General features: G+C 42.9%; 2 protein-coding genes across 3 annotated transcripts; both read left to right on the top strand.

Moving 5' to 3' along the window:
- The first annotated feature begins 5,040 nt into the window (after nucleotides 1–5,040).
- On the top strand, nucleotides 5,041–21,178 carry hyal4 (hyaluronidase 4). 2 transcript variants are annotated; one of them, XM_067493085.1, is made up of 4 exons: nucleotides 5,044–5,339; nucleotides 11,327–12,316; nucleotides 17,704–17,793; nucleotides 18,603–21,178. In XM_067493085.1, the coding sequence occupies exons 2-4, from the start codon at nucleotides 11,360–11,362 to the stop codon at nucleotides 19,104–19,106; spliced, it is 1,551 nt and encodes a 516-aa protein (XP_067349186.1). In that variant the 5' UTR covers nucleotides 5,044–5,339; nucleotides 11,327–11,359; the 3' UTR covers nucleotides 19,107–21,178. The 2 variants fall into 2 exon arrangements, with proteins under 2 accessions (XP_067349187.1, XP_067349186.1); XM_067493086.1 differs by lacking the exon at nucleotides 17,704–17,793 and having other exon boundaries at nucleotides 5,041–5,339.
- A 1,042-nt stretch (nucleotides 21,179–22,220) lies between these two features.
- spam1 (sperm adhesion molecule 1) lies at nucleotides 22,221–26,583 on the top strand. Its single transcript, XM_067493087.1, has 4 exons — nucleotides 22,221–22,371; nucleotides 23,399–24,323; nucleotides 24,984–25,073; nucleotides 26,064–26,583. Exons 2-4 carry the CDS (start codon nucleotides 23,409–23,411, stop codon nucleotides 26,391–26,393), a joined length of 1,335 nt encoding a protein of 444 aa, XP_067349188.1. The 5' UTR covers nucleotides 22,221–22,371; nucleotides 23,399–23,408; the 3' UTR covers nucleotides 26,394–26,583.

Genomic DNA, 26,583 nt, shown 5'->3' on the forward strand with positions numbered 1-26,583 from the left:
AACACACTGCCAGTGGAATTCACTGACACATGTGAAAGAACCCAGAAGAGGTTAGAAAGGAGGCTGCTGGCTTCTACAGTCATTCATCACTGGACCTTAATGCGTTATTACCTGCAGAAAGTCACTTCAGTTCATGGAGATCAAAGGTCAGAGCCACAGAAGGCTGTGATTTCAGACTTTTGTATTTCCGTTTGCATGATGGGCTGATAAAAACATCATAAAAACATCAGAGAAGCCAGAAAAAACAAGTGTGATGGTGTTTAACAGGAAACGATAATTCAGTGTTACTGTAAACATTGGACCTGAACGCTGGGAGATAACACTGCTTTAAGAGGCAGCAGACTGAATTGCAGTGCAGGTCCATGAGGGACCAAGCATGGAGCCCTGAGGGACTCCTTAGGTTAATGTGAAGCAGAACAACAACCAGAGGATTGGGCTACCAGAACTTCACACTGAGATGGTTTGTTTATTCTCCAGGTAAAAGTAGATGTTTAAAGTTTAGTTGCCAACTTGATGAATTGAATTGATTTGGATGTTACTGAGGTAGTCAGCAAGGTGAGTTTCATAAAGATGATAAAACTAGTTATGGTTATAGTTCATAAAGACTAAAATAGCAGTTAATACAGTTACACTCATTCTTCTTCTGGTACTTTTTTTTAGTCACCAAACAACTTCAGGACTTGGGCACTGCAGGTGGGCTACCTTTATTAGACAGATCCAAATTGAGACAGGAACTAGGGGGGAGAGATGGGCTGCAGTGGCAGAGGTCCTGAGTCACAATTGCTATAGTCTGAATAGTCAAACAAAAAGTAAAAGGAGTTTACAAAACCCTTTGTGGTGAGGGGTGTGGCCTTAACCTGATTGGCCACCCCAGGTGCCACCTCCTGCCAGTGTGAAGAGGTGGTAGGTACCTGCTGTAAAACGTTCAGGAGGAGTAGTGACCCAATCAAAAGCTGAAATAAATCATTATTGTCTTTTGTAGTTGGAGTTGGTTTCATATTTTTGTCAGAATAGAATTTTTCAGGCTGATTATCACTGCAAATAATTCTTACCTCCCCCCAACTGTTTATTATGATTTAAAATGGTATTTAACTTACATACGTGACATTTATGACACCAAACACTATTAACTATTACTATTAAATATTAACACACTGTCAGTCTATTTTCCAAAAGTGACACTGATTTTCAGGTCAGGCCGCCCCAATGACAAATTCTAGATCCACTAGTGATTCTAGATCTGTTAGTGATGCTTTATATATCTGCGGGATGTCAGCAAGATGATTTTTATATACATTCAAAGTGGCAGCGCCATAGGGTCAGAGGTTTGCATCCCAATCTTCCCAACCATATGTCAAAGTGTCACTGGGCAAGACACTGAACCCCCAACATCCCCAGCCGCGCAGTGCCGGTTCCAAGAGATTTGGAGAGGGGTAGCGTCAGAAAGGGCATCCGGCCTAAAAATGTGCGGACAAATGATCCGCTGTGGCGACCTTGAACGTAAAAAGATTTAAAAAAAGATACTTCATTGACGTGATGTCAGAGTTTAAACTACATGTAAATTGTTCTGTAGGGATAAAAGGTGCAGAATTACCTGTAGGGTTTGTTTCAAACTAAAGGAAATGGGAGCGTGAGGGAACCAACAGTCCAAAAAGTCAATGCAAAACCACATAAATCGGTTTCAGTTTCCGCTGATATAATTAAAAAATCTTTTTCACGCTCATCATCCTGCATGAGCAGGCGCCGTGCACGTTTTACAGATAACAACCAGCCAGTTTTCTCCGGAAACCGTTGAACACAGGCTGATCCCGAACCTTCGCTTCCTGCCTGGGCAACTCGATGCCTCTTTATAGCAGAGGCCATTAAAGCAGCGGCAGGATTTGGGCTGCGTGAACACAGGCTTTCCCATAACATGCTCCATATGCTCGCGAGGAGGCTCCAGCCGCCACAGCCAGGGACCCTGAGGTTTCCATGCAGGGGTGAGGGAGGGAAGTAAGAATGTGTGTGTGTGTGTGTGTGTGTGTGTGTGTGTGGGGGGGGGGGTGGGGGGGTGGGGGGGTGGGGGGGGGGGGGGTGGGGGGGGTGCTGTGCATTGAGGGTGGGCCTTTCATCCATGGAGGTGGTGGAAACAAATCTGCAGTCAGGATCACAATGCCAGGCCAGAGGAATCCAAACACACACCCCACCACTAACCTCACCCTCTGTGGAATGTGGTTTCCTCCACACACTCAGACCCAAATGTGTGTGTGTGTGTGTGTGGGAGAGTGCACGTAGAGTTGAGAATGTCTGTGAGAGTGTATGTGTGTTTCTATTGTTATATTCAGCAAAAGGAAGACAGCAAATATGAAGACAAGACCTGGGATGGTGGTAAGTGGAAGGCGCCACCTCTGGCTCTGGGAATCGGTGGAGGCCACTATTCATAGACCAATCAAACAAACAACAGTCACAAAATTTGATCCTTTTCTCTTTCCTGCTTTTGTCCCAGCTTTGCCACAAATGTCTGTCTGATCACTTTCCGTTTCCCCTCAACCAGCTACACGCAGTTTGTTGCCTTCTCTGCTGTAAGTGAAACTCCACTGATGTCTTTGCCTCATTTAACAAGAACTTTTCCACAGGAGACCAGGGTTCAACTCTAGTGTGAGACATTGTGCATTTTAATGATGTAACGCAACAAGTTCAACATTGCTGTTAGCGCCCTGAATGCTGGGGTGTGTCTGACTGCCCAGGCCGAGTTCTTACACATTCAATTCAAAACTTTGAGAAAAGCTGATACGTTTGCAGCTTTGTGAGGATGATACAATATTGGATGCAAAGACAATCTGAAACCTTGTTATTTCCCCTTTTAATTTGCTTCCCCAATATTGTTCTAATTTAAAGGTTCGGAAACATTTGTTGTTTTTTCCCTCTTTTGATGGAAACAGCCTTTATTTATTTAGCAAACTTTCCCCGGATGAAAAATGTGTGTTTTCCTAAACTAAACATCAGCAGTTCAGCTGCTGCCGCTGAGCCCTGCTCCTCACTCTTCCTCAGCAGACTACTCTCTAATGTCCATCGCGGCCGACGCAGAGTCACATCGCCTGTCAAAAGGTTCTGGGCTTTGCTCTTTGGCCTGTTCTGGCAGGGAAACACACACCGTGCGCGCTTTTGGTTTGAAAATGCCAAATTAAAAGTTGCGCTAAGGGAGCAAATTAGAGAAAATTGCACCTGTTTAGTTTAGAAAGAAGATCTGAGAAAGTCGCTGCTGACTAATTATCCAGGGGAGAGGAAAAAACATCTGACGTAAGGGATGCGAGCGTGTACACACTCTGAAGGCCTATGTTAGTAAAAGCTCCTGCTCTCTGTCTTCTCCTGAACCACATGGGAAGATTAATGTCATCTTCATTTCTGTGTCGATTACAAAGGCTCAGGACCAGAATGTGTTTAACCAACTGTAGCTTCACACAAAGACTGAAAGAAGGTGGGGGTGGGGGTGGGGGGCAACTGCTTCATTCAAATTCTCACAAGGTTCTCAGATCACCTCTACATCCCACCTTCCCAAGACGGGAAACCAGAACACTCACATTTACACCTACGGGCAATTTAGAGTCACCACTTAACCCACACAGGCACATGGAGAACATCCAAAGTCCACACATGAAGGTCACGGTCGGCTGGGATTCGAACCGGGGACCTTGTGAGGCAGCAGGGTGCAGCCCAATATAGAAGAAAGAAAACTGCACTCACACACACAGTCATATCTCATGTCCAAATCTAATAGAGAATCATATCTGGCCCCTTTAGTTAAAGCATTAGTGTTGGCTTAGAGCCTTTCCTGCATAAGTTTAGGAACACATAGCACTTACAAGCATGAAGGGGATCATAGCCCTAATGTCCACGACTGATGAAAAATGAAGACACTACTGTTCTATGTTTAGCTCCTTACCACTAAAAGCCTCATATCATGGAAACACGCTCGCTCCCGTTTAAAGCTTGTAACAGAAAAGATCTAAGATGTTAATATTTTAATTATAGGTAGTGTTACTGGGTTTCTCCCATAATAAGATTCTCTGCCATAATCTAACACAGCTATGCACAAATGACAAATACAAAGTTCTGCTTCGGTCTACAGATGGAAATTTCTGCTAACGCTGTTTAGCTGGGTGACATATTTACTGAGTATGAAAACACAGTTAAAAAGGGAAAATCCATGTACAGCATGCATTTAACAGAGGGACTCGCTGGGATCTGGTTGACTGTGACTTTTGTCCTGTGATTGTAAATATATGTGGTTTACCACTGGAATCTCAGCTTGGGTTGGTTTTAAGTGGTGGGTCCCAATTTAATGGCATTTAATCAGCGCAGTGACACTTCGCTGCTGCAAAGAGTGGGAATACAAATTAAGACATGCATCCAGATGAAGATGCTCGTTAACTCCAGTGCGGATTTATTCGGGCAGAAAATGAGTAGATGTATGTTGCCGCGTGACAGATCTGACACCCTGATGATTTCCTGTTCTCAGGGTTGTTGAGTTCATGCGGCCTCACTTATATTTAATAATTCAAGTTTTGCACAAACTAGCGAGAGATTTCCCATTTGATAGCATTAATGAAATGAGAAGCTGACTCAGCAAAGTCTTCTGTACATTCATCCTTCTGGTAATGAGGTCAATTTGGAAATTTGCGGAATGAAGTCACATTTTTTGCTTAAGTTAAAATAGTAAAAGTCTGCAGAAGGAACAAAAGGTGGATTACCTCAAATAGTAGTCTGTTGCTGGTCCTCTGTGTCTTTGTATCCATTTTTTACTCTTTTTGCTCATTTTTTCTTTGATGTAATTTTGTAATATTTGTTTTTATTTGCCGTGTTTCACCTTGTGGTCTTTGAACTGAGCTCTGCACATTCACATACTACACATTCATGATGATTTGAAGAATTGCAAATCTAGAGGTTTGAAAACCGTAATCAAATAGCTGTTAAAGCCCAGTGTGTGGCTGCTGTGTTGGACAACTGTGAGCTTACGTCTTCCTAACACTGACTAGAGTGGATGCGTTTTCTTCCACAGAGGATCAGATCTCAGAGGAGCTGAGCAAATTCACAGGGATTTAAAATCTCTCTCGCTCCCCTTCCCTCCCTCTCTACTCTCTAATCGTTGTGGTGGCGACGCTTTCTCCTCCCTCTCTTCTCCTCTCTGGGCTGTATATAAGTGGGGATGGCTGGCTTATGTTTCCTACTGAAAGAGAATGAATGCAGGCTTGTTGGACATACAGCACTGAGGGCCATCATGATCCCTGAGGTGACACCAAATAAGAGACCCCCACCTTGCGTTGGACTGCTAATTACTGATCTGTGCACAGCATCTACAGGTGAGCTTCTGAACTGACGCATTAAATCATATTTTTTAAATCAGACTTAAAAAAAAAAAAACATAAGTTTGAGTCTTTTGCAGGTTTGCCGCACAAAACAAACAGATGCACAAGATAGAATGTGTTTTCAAGGCAGCTATGAGGCAGGAGACAACCCCTGGTGGCTAGTCTGTTTGGGTGATGGAGGAAGGGGGGGAAATGTGTGTTTGGCCTCATGCCAGGAATGTTGGCTCACACTTAACAATACCCTTGTAAAGTTAAAGGTTTTTTTTCATTTAGAAATTGGATGGACGGCGGCATATTTCTTGGTTACTGAGTGTTGCTGTTTTAACCAAACAGGCAGTTGAGTCAGAAATGTCAAAGATCCCGTTTATCTAGAGTTTATCTAGTTCATTAATCACGTAGTCAGAAAAGTGACGACACAAACGCAAACAAAGAAATGCCAGTGACAGCAGAGAGACAAAAGTTCATCGCAGCCTCTCCACAGTTCAAAGAGCAGGGAGAACTGTGCATTAAGCTCAGCGGGAAGAAGATCTGATATCTGAACAATGACGTCTCTTCACGGGTTTCATTTTGCAACTTCACCTCACTTATGATAACCAGAACCTGTTATAATAATGAAATTGCATCACCATGGCAAATGAAAGTAGTAAGTAAGAGATTGTGAATTGTGCTTAGATTTGTTCATTTTGGAAACAAAGAACATTTTGTGAATTAAACCTGCAAAGTCTTTATAGCAAGTGTCCGGAACTGTTGAAGAAAATATTAAAGTCAATCAACGATCCATGCTGGCAAAGTGACCTCTGCAGCCTCTGTGCTCAGCACACTACGATTAGCTTTGGCTCTTCTGGCTGGAAACTGTTCTGCTTTGAAGGTTCCTGTTCCCCAGCTTTTGTTTGCAGGCTCTCGTGAGATGAACATGAATCATGACCACATTTAGTCACTACGGACATTTGCCAAAATGCTTCTCTTTGCTACAGTTAACATGATTCAAACAGCGTGGTGCATGATTCCTGTCATGTTATGACGGGAACACGTGACGGTTTTAGTTTGGAGGACTTTTACGACTCAGCTGAAGCATTACACGGATTCATGTGTGTGCTGTACTGTAACCTGACTACTAACTCAAAACTAATGTAATTTAATGAAATTAATTAAACATCCACCACAACTGGCCTAAAGGGGAACTTCACCTGTTTTCAACTTTGTATGGCTTTAGTTTAGGGAGTAAATGTGCATTAAAGCTTTTAAACTTCCCTTTGACTTCCCTATATTAAAAGATTTCTCTGCTTCTAGCTGAAAAACTCCTCCAGATGACATCACTCGGAGGAGTTTTTCATCATTAGGAATTCAGATGATGTCATCTGGAGGAGCTCTGGAAAAGCAGGTTGGCCATGATTACGAACTCCATAGCCTGAGCATCAAGATGACATAATCGGAACTAAAGGTTCCTCCAAGCGATGTCATCTGGAGGCATTTTTCAACTAGAAGTAGAGAGAGATTTTTTTATGGGGAAAATGGAGGGAAGTTTGATGGGATTTGGTTACATGTACGACTCAAACAAGAATCAAAAGAAGCCAGTTCAGTATCAGTGAAGGCGTCATTTAACCACTGTAGCAAACTGAGAAGGGTTGAGGGAAAAAGAAAAAAATCAACAGTATTAAATGCACATTTTATGTTAAATTGGACTTTAAATTGAAGTCCAGGTGCAGTCTCAAGCAACCAATCGGCTGAGGAGAACAGCTTTCACAAGAACTTCCAAATTGGTAAACCTTCACAAAGCTAAAGAGCGATATGATATATTTTAAAGAATCCGTGATACCAGTACCAATTGTGAAGACCACATACCAGAAATGGTGGAAATGTGGACACACTAACATGTCGGTGCAGGTTCTCAGTCCTCTGGGTCTGGTTATCCAAATTTTGAATGATGATTTTTTTCTTATTGGTCCATTTTGACTACTTATCCAAGCAGCTTTTTCAGACTGACATTCCATTGAAATGGTTCCATCTTCAGACACAATAAGGTGCTTCCAAGAATTGGAAAACTGAAAGAGCCACTAGGAAATTTGCTTGAGAGCTTCGTAAGAACCTCAAATGAATAGCAGGGGACCCGACATAGTCCCTTGAGCCAATTGGAATAAAAGTGCACATCTTCAGAGGACTGCATTAAGTTGCTGATGCTAACCTGAACCCCTGATTTACTTCTGAATTTTTCTGTTGTTTACCGGTTTAAACCATAATGTTTAACCCATAAGCTAACACTTTACATTAGGGCACTTAAAACCTTATTATCACACCACATTTTAAGATTCTCTCCCTCTACGAACCCTCCTCAGTTCTCGTCCCACAGACACTTGAAAAACATGTATCCATTAATAAATTGTTGGACAGCAGCATGAAAAGTCAAATGTATTTAAAGCATTCACAGAATCAGAAAGAGACTAAGTAGTGATGCGACTTGGTGACGTCCGGTTGGTGAGGGACCATATTTATGTGACAGATGGTGCATGTGAGGGAATCTGTTAATTTGGCTTCTGGCCTTTAGCTCTCCGTCAGGGGTTCGGCTTGATTCCCAAACATCAAACCCAGGACATGGCTCTCTCTCTCCTGGCATCTCTGAATGTGCTTAGTGTTCTTGTCTTTCAATCCTCTTAGAAACAGTTCCATCAAACTGTCACCTTCATTTACGTCGGCATTCAAAGTGCTTTCTTTGGGTCTCTTACTGTATGTTCAAGGGGAAACTTTTGCGAAACGAGCCTCCTGAAGAATGCTGAGCTTGCTGAGCCTATGTGGCAGAACCACACCAAAGACAGAAGCTGGCTTCCTTCAGCCCTTTGTGTGAACGTACAGAGACCAGATAACAAACTGGTATCAGCTGGGAACAGAACTGTGAGGGGCTCATGCGTAGTCATCTCATGCAGGGACACTGCTGCTGTCAAGCCAAAAGACACTAAACTTCAGACGCTGGCTGCGGCTCAAAATCCCCCAAAATTTTCCAACAGAGACACTCAAAATTAGATGGTGTCTCTATTTCTTTATGTATTTCTCAAATGAGTGGAGCCGTTCCACAGGAACCACAGACATCAACAAATGCTTATCTAAATCAATGCCAGTTCAGCCAGTGGCTCCAAGAACCTCTGGATAAATAATTGACTTTGACTCAAAGCCAAACTTTAAACAACAACTCCAATATGTTTAAACTAACGCTATTTCCTTTGTCTTTTATCATGACAAGCCATCAAGTGCAGCACAGGAGGAGGGTTGGATCTTTTTGTGCCCACGATAAGTGTGTCTGAATCTAGTTTTGGATCTCAACGTGATGGTTGTTTAGTCAATTTAAGAACCGACCACTGTGTGTTTTCTCGACAACTTATCTTTAATGATTAGGCAACTAACTTACTTTATTAGTCTTTTGTAGGTTTTGGGCTTGTAGTTAGTTACATCAATCTAAAGATACAGACACCACTAGTAGTAAGGAATTGTCAAGGACATTTTTAAAACATTTGGGGTTTTAGTCAAAATGATTAATCGGTCAACAGAAAATTAGCCAAGAGATTAACTGATCCTCTTTAAAGGTGCAGGTGCAGCTAGTTGACACTAATGGACTTTAGACAATTCTCTCTAGTAAAGCAGGCAAGTTCAGAAAAAAGGTGCATAACTGCAAACTCTACCTGGTTCAGATGTTACAAACCTATGTAAAGGTTTGTTCTCTTTAGTTATCAGCCATTTTATAGGCCTCAGCAGGCCCCTACTCTAGCTGCCAGTAGGCAAAGTAGGTGGTTATCATGGGCTATGGTGCACTGAAGCTCGTCACGGTTAAATTAACACACTCTGTGCTCGAACAATCCCGACTAAAGTTACAACACTGACTTTCAATTTCAAAGTCCTGTAGCTTAACAAGCCACCCATTCACCCCAACGTTGTCCCCACGTGGACTTTGAGGCTTGTAAATTCTGTCACCAATTGACAATCTTGAGTTTGTCATATTTACTACAGCCACTGGATGTTTGCAAATTGTGATTGGATGATAATAAACCTACATGGTCTACTGAACTATACCTTTGGGTTTGGTAATGACTGATAACTGACGACTGAAAGGCCTGATAGCAGCCAAACTGAGTATCGAGGCTCAGGGTCTTACAAGCTTGCAGATTGTAATAACACAAGTTGGGATCAAATGCTTATTCAAAAAATTTCCCGTTTAAATAAACGCATAATGAAAATCTTAAAAAGTGCTCAGCGCAGCTGTATTAATCAATGTTGCTGATACTTGATCAGTAAATGATCTACAGTGAGAAATAAAAAGTCAAAACAGGGATTTAGTTGTGTTAGAGATATAAAAAATTGCAAAATGCTAATTTAAAATTAGCCACAATAAGAAATGTTCCTATTATTGAATCACGTGTGGTCTGCTCTCCTTGCTGGAATTCATATAAAAGTGGGGGGTTTTTTTGCACTGAGAGCCATTAACCACACATACAAGCTTCAATGCGAGGAACTTTGAAAAACGATCTGCCCTCAGTAAGTGCAGCAGCCACATTATTTCCAAGCCTATGGGGGGAAAACCTGGCACGAAACACAAAGAAAGGAAAATAGTTTGATTCCAAACCAACAAAACCCAGATAGGAAAACACACACATTCCATAAAATGATTAGAACAAAGTGAAAAAGCCTCATACTACTTCAAGAATACTACAATGACCCCTGTGACTAAATCAGCATGAAGAAAAACACACATGAACTTCATTTGTGCTGCTTTCATGAACTGCATTACAAAACTTACTATTTTAATTTGCAGCAGGTTGGAAAATAAAATACACCTGGTTATTTACGTGAAACTGTCAAAGAGGTGTTGGGGCACAAAGCTGAAGCTATTCAACCATGCGCCAACAAGTAATACAGATAAATCTGACTAAATCTAAAATAAATAGACATTAACATTAATAAAAAGTCAGTCTGATATTATCTGTATCTACTGTATTTTAACATATTGCATCTCTGTGAACCACGTGAAACTTGAAGGACCTAAAATTTCAATTACAGATGGAAAATGAAGATTTAGCTTTGTTTTTCCACAGACTTGCAAAAGCAAAAACCGAAGCTTTCGTGATCCACTATTGTGCTGTTGTGCCCAGAGAGAGAGAGAGAATAGTGAAGCCGACATTTATTTATATGGTAAAAGTTGTCCACTGTTCGTCTCATCAAGCTGCGAATTCCATAAAGTCATTGAACGGGACAAATATAAAAACAATCAGAAGGTCAAATGAAGTTGAACAGACTTCTGCAGACAAGTCATTAAAAAAATCCTTGGTTTAATACTTCGGCTGGTAATTCTATCGCTGAAATGATGCCGGAGACTTAACATGGTTGGGGGCCAGCAGCTGAGGTTTTGTTTTGATGTAGTACAGGCCCCCTGGATGCTACCAGGGTCGTTACATACGAGCCTTTTCAACAATGGGAACCTTTCTCTGATGACCATGGTGGTCAGAACAATAAATAACATTTCTGCTTTGAGAGAAGCATTGAGTTATAATTTCAGTGCTTGACTGTGGTGGAAAAGTTAGCAGATGGATATGGATGAAGAGAATGGGTTGACGTTTGAGGCACGAGCCACAAACATCTACCTAGTTCTGCAAGTCTACATCAATTCCTGATCATTGTTTTACCTTATGCTTAGCTTCTGCTTGCTATTTCATTCACACACTCCCTTTTATGTCCAAAGCCATAGTTTCACGAATGTGCTTCTGTGGTCTCTGGACCAAATTTTTTGCCACATTAAATCCTGCACGATGTAATTACTTCTAATATAACTGTTTCTTGATACAAAACACAATACAATAAATTACAGACCGGGTAACACAGAAGAATAAAGACATTGAGATCAATTGGGCTAAAATATACATTACAGATGTAGAAAACTATTCAATATTTCATTTTTTTCTCCTGCCATCTTCCTCATGTCTCTGTCCCTTATTATACTACAGGATGATTGACAGCTGCTCCTCTTGAACCCCAGCATGCCTATGGTGCCAGTGGGTGGGGCATCCTCCTCCCACCATGTGGTACCTGTTGCCCTCACCTGCTCCTGGCTGCTGCTGCTCTTCCACAGTGCTTTTTGTCAGAAACCTGCCAAACTGCCTCTGATTGGCCGGAAGCCCTTTATCGCTGCCTGGAACGCGCCACTGGACATGTGCACCATCAAGTACAACATCACCACCAACCTTGACCGTGTCTTCCACATCCATGGGAGTCCACGTGCTGGCTGGACTGGCCAGAACGTCACCATCTTCTACGCCAACCGGCTTGGCTATTACCCCTACTACACCCTGCAGGGTGCTGCAGCACATGGCGGCCTACCGCAGAACAGCAGCCTGGACCTGCATCTGTTCAAGGCCCGCCAGGACATCAATCACTTCATCCCTAGGGAAGACTTTCGCGGCCTAGCTGTAATTGACTGGGAGTTTTGGCGGCCTCAGTGGAGCCGTAACTGGCACAAGAAGGACATTTACAGGCAAAAGTCAAGGGAGCTGACCGTCAAGGCGTACATTAACGTGACGGCAGCGCAGGTGGAGGAGTTGGCACGGCGGCGGTTTGAGAAAAGTGCCCGGGTATTCATGCAGAAGACTATCCAGCTAGGGACCAAGCTTCGCCCTAATGGCCTTTGGGGTTTCTACCTTTACCCTGACTGCCACAACTACAATCTCCACGAGCAGAACTACACAGGCCTCTGCCCCCTGCAGGAGAGAATGAGAAATGACGAGCTGCTGTGGCTTTGGAACAGCAGCACCGCGCTCTTTCCCTCCGTGGCCATCAGGAAAAATCACACCAACAGCATCAGCAACCTGCACTTTTCCCAGAACAGGATCCGAGAATCCCTCCGAGTTGCCTCATTGACCTCGAGGGAATATGACCTCCCCACCTACGTCTACCTGAGGCTGGGATACCGAGAAGAGGCCCTGTCCTTCCTCACAACAGTAAGCACAACGTTAAAAGAGCAATGTTGTGTCCTCAATGCGAATGTCTTGACAGGCAGCTAATCACCTTATACCACCTTTAAAACTAGTAGTCAGCAGCTTTATTGCCACGAAGAAAGGGTGAAACTAAAGGAAAGAATAAAGCAAATGATCAACAATATGTAGTCACAATCCTACACACACAAGTTACAGAATGTCACAGAAAATCCCTTTAATGTCAAAGCGGTGATGTACATGTATGTATTTGTATACAAATCCTTTTTTAAGAATAGGAATGACATTATCTAACTACAGACGGTTATCAGGGTAAAAAAAAAACGTAAGGGACGACTTACACACCTCATACCTTCCTCAAGCACACGCATAATAAATATTCAGGATGTATGCAGACATCGCTATGTGGGCCACTGTTTCACTTCCTAAATAAAGGTTTATACAAAATGCAAACATATTTAACAGCTGTGACCCAGGAAGCAATGTAGCAACGTTTTGAAGGTGTTACTGTCCTACAGGGGGGTTGGGGTAGTTGCAGGCTGGTGCAGTGTGTGATATTATGCTTCTTCTTCTTCTTTTCCTTTCGGCTGCTCCCTTTCAGGGGTCGCCACAGCGAATCATGTGCCTCCATCTAACTCTGTCCTCTGCATCCTCTTCACTCACACCAACTAACTTCATGTCCTCCCTCACTACATCCATAAATCTCCTCTTTGGTCTTCCTCTAGACCTCCTGCCTGGCAGCTCCAACCTCAGCATCCTTCTACCGATATATTCACAGTTTCTCCTCTGAACATGTCCAAACCACCTCAATCTGGCCTCTCTGACTTTATCTCCAAAACATCTAACATGAGCTGTCCCTCTGATGTCCTCATTCCTGATCCTGTCCATCCTCGTCACTCCCAAAGAGAACCTCAACATCTTAAGCTCTGCAACCTCCAGCTCTGCCTCCTGTCTTTTCTTCAGTGCAACAGTCTCTAAGCCGTACAACATTGCTGGTCTCACCACCGTCTTGAACACCTTTCCTTTCATTCTCGCTGATACTCTTTTATCACACAACACACCTGACACTTTTCTCCACCCGTTCCAACCTGCCTGCACTCGCCTCTTCACCTCTTTTCCACACTCACCGTTGCTCTGAACCGTTGACCCTAAATACTTAAAGTCCTGCACCTTCTTCACCTCTGCTCCCTGTAACCTCACCGTTCCACCTGGGTCCCTCTCATTCACACACATGTATTCTGTCTTGCTGCGGCTAAGCTTCATTCCTCTGTTTTCCAGAGCAGACCTCCACTTCTCTAGATTTTCCTCCACCTGCTCCCTGCTCTCACTACAAATAACAATGTCATCTGCAAACATCATAGTCCAGGGAGATTCTTGTCTAACCTCATCTGTCAGTCTGTCCATCACCAGAGCAAACAAGAAGGGGCTCAAAGCCGATCCTTGATGCAGACCCACCTCCACCTTGAACTCCTCTGTCACACCTACAGCACCTCACCACTGTCTTACAGCTCTCATACATGTCCTGCACCACTCTAACATACTTCTCTGCCACTCCAGACGTCCTCATACAATACCACAGCTCCTCTCTCGGCACCCTGTCATACGCTTTCTCTAAATCTACGAAGACTCAATGCAACTCCCTTTGACCTTCTCTGTACTTCTCCATCAGCGTCCTCAAAGCAAATACTGCATCTGTTGTACTCTTTCTAGGCATGAAACCATATTGCTGCTCACAAATGTTCACCTCTGCCCTTAGCCGAGCTTCCACTACTCTTTCCCACAACTTCATTGTGTGACTCATCAGCTTTATTCCTCTGTAGTTGCCACAGCTCTGCGCATCTCCCTTGTTCTTAAAAATTGGTACCAGTACACTTTTCCTCCAGTCCTCTGGCATCCTCTCACTCTCCAAGATCTTGTTAAACAAACTAGTCAAAAACTCTACTGCCACCTCTCCTAGACACTTCCATACCTCCACAGGTATGTCATCAGGACCAACTGCCTTTCCACTCTTCATCCTCTTCAATGTCCTCCTCACTTCACTCTTGCTAATCTTTGCTACTTCCTGCTTCACAACAGTCACCTCTTCTACTCTTCGTTCCCTTTCATTTTCCTCGTTCATCAACTCTTCAAAGTACTCCTTCCATCTTCCCATCACACTACTGGCACCTGTCAATACATTTCCATCCTTATCTTTAATCACCCTAACCTGCTGCACATCCTTTCCATCTCTATCTCTTTGTCTGGCCAACCTGTACAAATCCACCTCTCCCTCTTTAGTATCCAACCTAGCATACAAGTCCTCATATGCTCTTTGTTTGGCCTTTGCCACCTCTATCTTCACCTTACGCTGTATCTCCCTGTACTCCTGTCTACTCTCTTCAGTCCTCTCAGTGTCCCACTTCTTCTTAGCTAACCTCTTTCTCTGTATACACTCCTGAACTGCCTCGTTCCACCACCAAGTCTCCTTGTCCGCTTTCCTCTTTCCAGATGACACACCGAGTACCCTCCTACCTGTCTCCCTGATCAAATTAGCTGTAGTAGTCCAGTCATCTGGAAGCACCTCCAAACCACCCAGAGTCTGTCTCAGCTCCTCCCTGAAAACTAAACGACATTCTTCCTTTTTCAACTTCCACCACTTCGTCCTCTGCTCTGCCTTAGTCCTCCTTATCTTCCTCACCACCAGCATCATTTTGCACACCACCATCCTGTGTTGTCTGGCTACACTCTCCCCTACCAATGCTTTACAGTCACTGATCTCTTTCAGATTACAACGTCTACATAAGATGTAGTCTACCTGAGTGCTTCTCCCTCCGCTCTTGTACGTCACCCTATGTTCCTGCCTCTTCTGAAAGAAAGTGTTTACTACAGCCATTTCCATTCTCTTTGCAAAGTCAACCACCATCTGACCTTCTGCGTTCCTGTCCTGAACACCAAACCTGCTCATCACATTCTCATCACCTCTGTTCCCTTCACCTACACGTCCATTGAAATCTGCACCAATCACCACTCTCTCACCTCTGTGGATGCTCTGCATCACTTCATCTAACTCACTCCAGAATTTCTCCTTCTCTTCTAACTCACATCCTACCTGTGGGGCATAACCACTCGCAACATTGAACATCACCCCTTCAACTTCCAGCTTCAGACTCATCAACCTGTCTGATACTCTTTTCACCTCTAGAACATTCCTCACAAAATCCTCTTTCAATATAACTCCTACTCCATTTCTCTTCCTATCTGACCCATGGTAAAACAACTTGAACCCTGCTCCTAAGCTTCTAGCCTTGCTACCTTTCCACCTGGTCTCCTGGACACACAGTATGTCCACCTTCCTTCTCTGCATCATGTCGATCAACTCCCTAGCCTTCCCTGTCATAGTACCAACATTCAAAGTCCCTACTGTCAGTCCTACATTCTTAGCTTTCCTCTTCTCTCTCTGCCTACGAACACACCTTCCTCCTCTTCTTCTTCGTCTTCGACCAACAGTAGTCCAATTTCCACCGGTACCCTGTAGGTCAACAGCACCGGTGGCGGTCGTTGTTAACCCGGGCCCCGACCGATCCGGTATGGAAGCCTTTGTCACGATTCGCATGTTTGATTTGGCATGTGTTTTACGTCGGATGCCCTTCCTGCCACAACCCTCTGCATTTATCCAGACTTGGGACTGGCACAAGAAGACACTGGCTTGTGCCCCCTTGCGGTTGCATTAGTGTGTGATATTATGCAATATATCTAATACCCATTTTTTAAAAATGTGAACACACAAATGCAGCAATGGATTTATAAGTAACCGCTGCAGCCTGACACTACAAAACATGCAGCCAGTGTTAGCGTCCTCCTAGTTCTTTATGTTATAGTGACTGTTATGTGTTAATTACAAATCAGTATACATTTAGCAAAAACGACGACTCATAAGTCAGTAATGATGATACTGGTCTGTTCTGTCTCTGTAAGAATAGTGCTGCTTTGTAGTAGTGTTACGTTGGCTTTATTTGTGAGTATTAAGGTTCACACACCTGTCAGATCACTGTCAGGATGTGTTGGTGCCGCATGGAAAAGGGCTTCTGGATCTTGATGGATCTGGTCAGAGCTGTGGATTTTACCAAACCATGGATTTGACACTCTTTTGCATCGGAATACGTATCCGTTTTGGTAATACAGCCAGCGTTTACTGTGTGTTTAATGTTGCTAACGTTTGATAGGTTTGGTGTTTCACCATGCACTTTATGGAGGTTTACTGTGGCTTTGGATGAAGTCTTTTATTTTGTAGGCTTTAATCCTGTGCAGCTAACCAGCAATTACACGCGGTAGTACGACATAAAGTTAATACTTAAGTTAATGTGTAAGTCTAAAGACTAAAGATGAAGTACAGGCTATAAAATTAATTTACACAGGTACAAGTACCCCACTAAAAAAACTTAATATTTATAACAGTACTGTACTTGATGCTGGTAACATAAATGTACAAGTTCAGTCCAGATTTGTATGACAGACTTTCACAGGTGAAAATGATGAATCAAATTTGTAGTAATAAATAAATAATAAGACAAATGTTTCTTTATCAGAAATTAATGATAGTTAATATTTAATAAATGTATCAAACTTTTGCACTTTTAAAATGCCCATTAATTTTAATTTCTTGAGAGGTTATGGAAATAGGGGGATGATATGAGCAAAGAGGATTATGTGTAACATTGTTTTTTTTGGGGGGGGGGGGGGGGGAATGTTCATTTACAAATCATAGCCGTAACGTTTTCATTGATAAAGATTATCTAGTTCAGATATAATAATTATACTTCCTAAAAAGTACAATAACTTTTTCTGTGGGTTCTGATAGTTTTGGACAAATTTGTCAATTCACAAAACAACTACAAAAAACCAAACAGGTAGGACACATTCCATCTGTCCATCTACAACAATGGATGCTGTATTCATGAACCATTTAAATGAGAATAATGTTACTCTGTACCCACTCAGGCACTGAACACTAAACAATCATTCAAACTAACTATTTTGGCATCGTCAGGCTTTAGAGGCCAATTATGTTAAACCAGAACCTTTCAGTAAAAAAAGTCAAAAGCCAAATTCTTTATTTGCCATATGCACAGATACACACTGTACATGTACATGAGAATTCTCGCACTGTTCTCTCAGTCGCTTCTCTTAAAGGCGTATGACACGGAGTCCTCAGAACCTTCCGGAAAAGTCACACAGAACAAAGCTGTCTGTATAAACTCCCAAATTTCCATTGTTATTCACCAATGCCATCTAGTGGACGTCCAAAATATGCAACTCAGTCGTTTTATTTTGTTGGACCCGAACATCATCACTGTCAATACCCAATGATTTACAGTACTAGACAACATGTGACCTCTGAACCTTTTTTCCTGCAGAAAGATTTGATCCATACTATAGGGGAGAGTGCTGCACTGGGAGCGGCAGGATTTGTCATCTGGGGCGACCTGAACCTGACCTCTTCCAGGGTAGGTGTCCGGTAAAACTGATCTGAAGTCAGGAAAGAAAAGACTCCTCTGATCCTCTGAGCCAGCTGATGATTCATTGAAACGTGAAGGTTTAAATACAGGTTGAATGTGTTATTTTGGCAGATCTCTTTTCAAACTGTGCAATTAAGTGTGTGTATCTTCATGTGAAAAACCTTTTCTCCTTTTTTTTTTTTTGGAACCCAGACAAACCACTGGTGTAAATACCCAGACAATGGAAAGTTGACGTCATGTGGTCGCATGTTTGGTGCACGTATTTTTACAGCCTATTGTGATCCTGTCAGTGGTTAGAGCCTGTTAGTCAGATCAACTCACCAGGATCTTTCGTAAAATGGCATCATAATCGTGGCGCTAACACTAAGCGGAAAGACACAGCATCCACATACAGATGAAGGTTTGACCCACTGGCTCCGTTATGCTGTAAGGGGCATTTTGTTGGTTTGCTTTGGGTCCACTTGTCACCTCAGAGGGAAGAATCCCAACAAATCAGTACAGAATGATCACCGTCTCCTCACGGATGACAATGTCCCCTCGTCCAAACGGCCACTGAATGGTTTGATGAGCACAAGAAGGCCTTCACAGTTATCACAGCTCAACCAACTGCACCTGAACACTTACAGGAGCGTTTGGATGGACCTAGTATTAGACAGCTAAATTAGAAAAATGGTTCCCTCCCTCCAGTACTTTCATGGTTTGCGTTGTACAATCAATGCCAGGGCAAATATTCATATCATTGAACTGAGCCCTCGTGTTTGGCCGATCATTAATGACGTTTTGTTGTGTTTCTGTAGCATAACTGCACTAAGGTCAAGTCCTTCCTCAGCCACCGACTTGGTCAATACATCATGAACGTGACTCGAGCCGCAGAAGTGTGCAGTGACTTCCTGTGCCAGGGGAACGGTCGCTGCATCCGCAGGGACCCCCGTACCAGCCATTACCTGCACCTGAGCGCTGACAGCTACCAGATCCGGCCCTCCGGTGAAGGGGGCTTCGCTGTCACCGGCTGGCACTCGCAGCATGAACTGCAGCTGCTGACTGAGCGGTTCCGCTGTCACTGCTACGAAGGCCACGAGGGCGAAAGCTGCGACAGCATCAACAAAGTGAAGGAGGATGATGTGGCGCGGAGGGAGGACGAGGAGGAGGAGGAGCAGCAGAAGAAGAAGAGGACAGAGTGGGAGGATGAGCAGGGAGACCGATGGGAAGGAGGGGAGAGTACTGCGCCCCCAACGAACTGCAGCCTTCACCTGATGATGCTGATGCTCCTGTTGAACTTATTAGCAGAGACGGTTGTTTGATGTTTTTCGGACGTTACACACATATTTCTGGCTTGAGACAGACTTGAATCTAGGACACTGTCATTTTAGAGATGTAGCACCTTAATTTACCAAATGCTGATTTTGCCAAAAACTAATGGTTGTTTTATTATCTGACACACGTCCACATCTCAGATTAATTCAGCTCTTCAGATTTTGTTAAGTCTGGTTAAATAATGTGTTTGCAGCTGCACAGGTCGTCGTGTGGATCTTTATTCCACTGATGTGACACAGGATTTAACAAGGACTAATGAACAAAAGATGAAGTGGAAATTCTATCTGATCAGAGCATAATAATTTAGTCTTTGAAACGTCAAATAAGTTACACATCTGTCTTTAGAGTCTGAAGTACTTGAATGGCTATAGATGGACTTGAAATTAGGATCCTTTATGATTCAACAGACATGGCTAAAAATCCAAAGAGTTTCACTAGACCGAGTAGAAGAGCCGGGCGTCAAACTCCGACCCTAAAAGAAACCAAACAAGCGAGTCGGTGGCCAGTCACAGACATTCACTCCTGCTTGTGTCACACTTACTATGGCCAAAAGGTGTCACCTCATTCAGGTCACCTCCTGCACCATAATTACAGGCTGATAAGGTCCCAATGTATAAAAAAACGCTCTGATCTATGATTTATCTTTTCCTCTTGAAAAGCAGCAGAAAAATCCAAATGTGACACATCAAGAAAATCTTGTGTCTGATGTCTTTATATCTCTTGATCCTCGAGAGATATAAAACACAGGCACTGGATTCCACTCAAAGCCAAATTAGGGATCGAAAAACAAACAAAACCGTTTTTTAATTCTGCATAAAACGGTTGAACCGGAGCTGATCGTGTCCTTTGGGCATCATGTAGTGGCCATCAGAGTAACGTTATGTGGACACACTTCAGCTTCAACTCTCATTGAGGTCAGTAGCTGAACAATAAGCCTGTTTTCTCTCAGCTGCTTTATGAAAAGTAAAAAAAAACAAAAAACAAAAACAAGGAATGTGATGGAACATTGTTTCTTTAAAAGCTGAATCACAGCAAAGTGTTACAGGTGGTGCTAACGCCACCACCCAAACATATGTGGGACTATAATCACTAAGGTTTTGCTGTTTACTTTGACCTTGTTGTTACATATATGAAATGTATGGGTTTGTAGTATCGCTGCTTCTAACATACTCTTGAAGTACAGCACAGCGTGTCGGGAAACGCACATATTTGAGCCCGTTAGGATGCAGCATGTTCACTATAGGTGCTATGTATGACAAAATAGTATGTATCGCTTTTCGTTTCAATAGGTTTACTGCCCCAAACTAAAGAGGATCAGATCTGTTTTCAGTGAATATATTCAGCTTAGTAGTATTGTAGTTTTGGAGGGAACAAATCAATCAATGGGTTTTAGTTTTTCGACTTTATTTCTTCTAAATGTGACTGTTACTGAGTCTCATGTACATCACTGTAGATATGACAAAACACTGAACGGGATGTAAAGTTCGGCACATACTGAATCTCAATGCATGACTCAGATGCTCTCTGTGGGTTTATGGTTCCTCTTCACCTTTTTTATTGCAACACTTGCATTGGAGGATAAGTTTGAAATATTGTTAACTAGTGCAAACACATGTAAATGTTTTCACTAAAATGAAGGATTGATTTCTTTCTGTTGCACACAAAGCCCCTCAGTGATGTGCAAACCAGGGCCTGCGGCGAAACCAAGTAGAACAGGCCGACTCTGGTGGAACGAGCACACACTGCTCCTGGGTCAAGTCAAAACTGATCACAAGCATAAATCCAGAATTCAGGTCAGTTGAGCCTAAAGACAAGTGAAGGATGAGTTTCGGCAACTTTCCAGTCTTTTCATGGTAGAAATGTAGCATCTGTGAGGACGTCTCTGCAAAATCCGTACTTTCCTCTCCAACCAGCCTTTAGGTGAATTTCAGGTCTCATCCTGCACTTACTGTCCTTTTATTGTTATCTTAAGATTGTAAACAACATATATTTACTATGCAAAACATGTCACATGTTCCCTGAATGTAGATGCACTGCAAGTAAAGATTTTTTTTCAGTACCTCTGGGCTTCTTTTCCTACTGTGCACACAAAGACGGGATGTCAGGGAAGCTGCTGGCAGCCATGTTGGATCAGCACTTTGTGCAACATGTGCATGTCACCTGCGATGAGCAGCAGTTACAAAGCTGCAAGTTTGGTTACACACTTGTGTTTCTCTTTTAAATCGTATGACCTACGGTGAAAACCCAGCTAAGCCCTCAAACTTCACTTCAGTCTTTTCACATTTAAATATATGTACAAACAGGTTTGTGTCCAAACACTAAACAGACACTGAAAAGAGGAAGAAGTGTGGTCAGCCAGACCATGACTTCGGCCTTCCCACATACAATGATACGAAAAAAGGGCCACGTGTGAAAACCCGAGACGGATTCAATTGAAAATGAAGAATAAGATGCAGGTCAGCAGCTCAGTCACTCCAAACATAATTTGTTGCAGCAGAAATCAGTCACAGAATCTAATCTCTTAATGTGTGATGGGGATGACGAGTGCAACTTTGGCATTTTTTCTTTTTGTCTTTAGCAGCATTCATCACAATGTTTTCCCCGAATATTCAGCCACCTTCCTCAGGTTAGCTTGTCTGAAACTACACCCTTACTGCAGCCATTCGCCACAAAGAAAGACAAGTTTAAGTAATTCAGCCAAAAGAAACCCAAATGGTAAAATGTGCCCTTTAGCATCTGATGAATAAATACAGCAAAAAACAAAACAAAATACTTCTCAAAGGCCATTTATATGTGAGGTACTACAACATATAGAGTATTAGCGATGCCACAACATGCACAGTCTAAGAAAATGTCATTTGACGTGAGCATTACTTTGTCTTTCTGCAGCTTTTTTCAATGTGTTTTGTCCAAATTCAGAAAGTGTCTTCCTGGGTTACTGGTGAAAGTTTTTAATGTTTATTAGCTAAAACTGTTTTATTTATTTATTAATGTGCCTGTAAAAAAACAAAACAAAAAAACACGTCAATCATAAAAAGTGCGTTAATACTGGGAACACTGTAGGGGAACTTTAAACCTGAACATATTTCCGAGCGAAGGTGGAGTCCAGGCCCTGTGTCAGAACATCGATCAGATAATGGTCGATGTGAAGAAACTGTTTCCTGCGACAGATGAAGCAGCAAAACACAGAAACACACAGAGAAGTTAAGAAACCGTGAACAGTCCTTCACGGGTCACTGAAGAAAACAACAGGTAGGAACCGAAAATGTTATCGAAATATCCCAAAATCATTTAGAATTCACATATTATTTATCTGGTTAAATGTTTATGGCGAATACATTTAAATGTGTGGAATCAATCATCTGAACATGCGGAAATTTTACTTTTTTTTTTTTTTTAGGTCAACTGAAAGCAGAAGTTAAGTTTTTGGTTGATTGAGTGAATCATTTAGCGTCATAAAGCTGAAAGTTTATACAATTCCATTAAAATGTGTCTAAAAATAGTTTTCCCTTCAGTTTCTTGGGATGCGTTGACTCTTTACTCGCTGGAGCAGAAGAACCATTTAGGAAGGTTCTGCAGAGACAACAGAGCTAAATGAGCATTTTGGTGAAACTTGAATTAGCATCTGTTAGATCAGTTAAAGTCGTAAAACATGTCGTCCTTCCTACCGTAGCCTCAGTTAGCTTCGCTCATGTATAAGCACACAGAGGTGTTTTTTTTTAATTTTTTTATTAAGTAGCAATGTTAGAAAAAAAACCCCACAAGGTTTTAAAATGCTTCATTTTGTTACTCTGTCGATATTTGGAGAATCGCTGGTCTCAAATAGTTTGTGTCCACAAAACAATAAAAAGCAACGTAACATGTGTCTAAAGCTACATAACAACCACCATCACACCTTCTCCGTCATCTTCTAGCTTTTCCTTCTGTATGTATCTGTACCAAGGCGTTTTCTCTGTAGACATGTTGTGTCACCCAAGTTGTGTTTTACACATTTTGTCAACCCAGTTAAATAAAGTTGAATAAATATCATTTTTAAAAAGACCATAAATCAGTGAGCCAGCACAGCTAGTTAGCCTCACTAGTTGCTGCCACCATTGTACGGTAAATGTGGATTAAATTGGCTGGACTAGCGAGTGTAGACCAGCAGTGGTTACCGACTAATTTTAGTTTTATTAACTATAGAATATGGTTTTGTTAAAAGCATAAAGCTGAGAGTAAAGCTACCTCCAAATTTCCGTTCATGTGCAGGCATTGCTAACTAGATTTAAACATTTTTCAGAGGCGTTGAGATGGCCCTGCCCTTCCTGTCTTGGTTAGCCCTCTGTACCTTTGCATCCATCTCCCCCATCCTCGCCCTGCCACCTACGGAACCGCCACTGATCCACAACCATCCCTTTGTGGCCATATGGAACGCCCCCACAGAGAAGTGTAAGCAGCTGGACATTCCCCTGGACACGGCAGCCTTCCAGGCGGTGACCACTACGGCACCTGTCCCCGGTCAGTTCCTCACCATCTTCTACGAGGACCGCCTTGGCCTTTACCCCAACGTTGACACCATCCAGCGCAAGCGCTACAAAGGTGGTATACCCCAAAATGCAAACCTCACAGAGCATTTGGCCAAGGCCCAAATCCAAATCAGTAACTATATTTTAGAAGACTCCAGTCCTGGGTTGGCTGTCATTGACTGGGAGTCGTGGCGCCCCCTGTGGGATCAGAACTGGGGATCTAAACGTATTTACCAGAAGCTGTCCCTTGCTCACGCCATGGAAATGGCCCCATTTTTATCATCAAGGAAAATTTCTCGACTGGCAAAGAGTCAGTTCCAACAGGCCAGCCACCGTTTCATGGAGAGGACCATCAGCCTCGGCATCGGGGAGCGTCCAAGCCGGCGCTGGGGCTTCTACTTATTCCCCGATTGCTTCAACTATGACTGGAAAAAAGCTGGGTACACTGGTAAGTGCTCCGAAAAGACCCAGAAGCAGAATAACCAGATGCTGTGGCTGTGGGAGCACAGCACTGCCCTCTTCCCTTCTGTCTACCTGCACCTGAGTATGAGGAACTCCCCCCGAGCTGCGCTTTTTGTCCGCAACCGCATCCAGGAAGCACTGAGGGTTGCAGCACTGCCGAAACGTCCATACACGGTGCCAGTCTACGTGTACTCCAGGCCTCTGTACCGAGACCAGACCCAGAGGTTCCAGACCAAGGTGCACTTCTTTAAATAAAGTTCTACTTTTCATCTTAGGTTAGCGCTATAATTCCTAATCCTTCTGCTCCGAAACATGTTTGCTTCACTCTTTGCACCTCTCCCCATCTTAATAAGTTCTGCAGCTTTAAGTAACATTTATTTTGGTTACATAGAGGGCAACATGGGACCATCTGAAGGTCTGAATTGGCAGCAAATTATTTTTATATGTTTTGTTTCGCCGTGGATCCTGGCTGTGGACAAAGATGGCCGACTTTCAACCTTGGCAGGAAGTAGTCGATATTAGGCAGAAGTTGTTTATCTCTGCGGAAGATGGTCCTTAAAACAAACCTAGATAGAGTGAGGTATTGAGGTAGTGGGGCTCATGCACAGCCATTGGTTAAGGGGAAACATTCCTGAACCATTGTAAGACGACTCATCTTCTACAAAAGTCAAATGTGATCTTTGTCTACAGCCACATGTGGTTTTTGGCAACGTCAGGGACATTGGCTTGGCTGTTCCTAATGCTGTAAACACATCTCCTGTATATCTCACAGACGCAAGTTTAACGTTTCTATTCAACCTGTTACAGAACTGCAAGAAAATCCATTTTTATTTTAGCTATCACATTTCAGATAAAGTAAAGAATTTCTCACACCTGTGGTGTGTTTTTATCTTTTAGAAAGACCTGGTCAGTACTATAGGAGAGTCTGCAGCTGTTGGAGCGTCGGGGGTCATAATGTGGGGAGGAACCAGAGATTACAACAGCAAGGTAACAACGGTTTTCTGACCGTACGACAGACTTTTTAATCTAGCACAATCATAACAGCACCACGTTGGAAGAGATGGACGTCAACATTTTCAGTACGAACCTGTTATTGTGACAGAACAGTGGAAAGTGGAAATGTGAAACTGAGGACGTGGCTCGAAAGTTTCTGTGTGTGTGTGTGTGTGTGTGTGTGTGTGTGTGTGTGTGTGTGTGTGTGTGTGTGTGTGTGTGTGTGTGTGTGTGTGTGTGTGTGTGTCCCCGCTGTGCTGAAACACTGTGACGCCAACAGGGGAACTGTGATGACCAGGCTTTAATCAGCAGATCATGAAACCTCCCTGTGTTTCCTCTTTTGGGAGGAACTAACAGCTGTGACACTGAGGAACCAAGAGTTTCAGCTGCATTTGACTTTGTGTCTGAGCTGTTTTCACTTGTTATTTGATGATTGGAATTTCATTTCATCTAACAGCGATTAAGTTTTCATTTATATTGGAAAGACCAAAAACTTCTGACCCGTCTGACAAAGTGCTCATTTTAATTTGACTGGAGCAACAGTGAAAATGATAAAAGTTGAAAGGGAAATTAATTTTTAGCGGATGTTTCTTGTTTATTCTTCCTTATTATATTGTTTTAGTTCCTTTATTTCCTCACACACAAAGGAGAATTCAAATTTCAAGGAGACGTGTCAATGACAACACAACGCTAGAGGACAGTCGTCCCCGGCTCCTTGTTGTTCTGTGTCTGTAGGTCCAAGTCTCCTCCTTGTGGTGGAAGACAAACATTTTAAATGTCATGATGTCACATGTGTCACGTTATTGTAACAGCTGAGACTTTCAGGTGTGTAAAGGTACATTTGCTTAAGAGCCATAATCGAGGACGAAGTGATTTCTACTTTTCTGTCTCAGATTAGCAAAACGTTTATTTTTTTCCGTGTTTCAAGTGACATTTTAAACCTCAGCTCGTGGTCTTAATGTCCCCGTGCACCTGTCCCCGCAGGCTGCCTGCCAGACTCTGTCCGAGTACCTGACCTCCACCTTCAACCCGTACATTGCTAACGTGACGGCGGCCGCCAAGCTCTGCAGCGAGCTGCTGTGTCAGTGGAAAGGCCGCTGCGTCCGGAAGAACTACGACTCCACCCACTATCTGCACCTGAACCCGGATCACTTCGACATCCTGCGGGCCAAGAGGAGGTACGTGGCGGTCGGGCTTCCCTGTGCCGCCGACCTGGACGCCTGGGCTGAAAACTTCACCTGTCAGTGCTACGCAGGCTTGAGCTGTTCACCCAAAATCGTGCATCCAACTACAGTCAAGGTCATCTGGCTTTAGTCCGAGTGGTGGGATTCCGGAGTTATTAATGCAATTATCAACTACTGTTGCTCTACAATGACGCATGAATTCAAATTTGTCAAGTTACATAATTAAATGTGCTGTTTAATTTTTCTTAAATCCGACAAAACAATGATTGATTTCATTTGAAAACAACAATGGGGCCTAATAAATTATTTTCTGAAAAATC

The sequence above is a fragment of the Channa argus genome, chromosome 23, assembly GCF_033026475.1.
Source record: "Channa argus isolate prfri chromosome 23, Channa argus male v1.0, whole genome shotgun sequence".
In the NCBI taxonomy this organism is placed as follows: domain Eukaryota; kingdom Metazoa; phylum Chordata; class Actinopteri; order Anabantiformes; family Channidae; genus Channa; species Channa argus.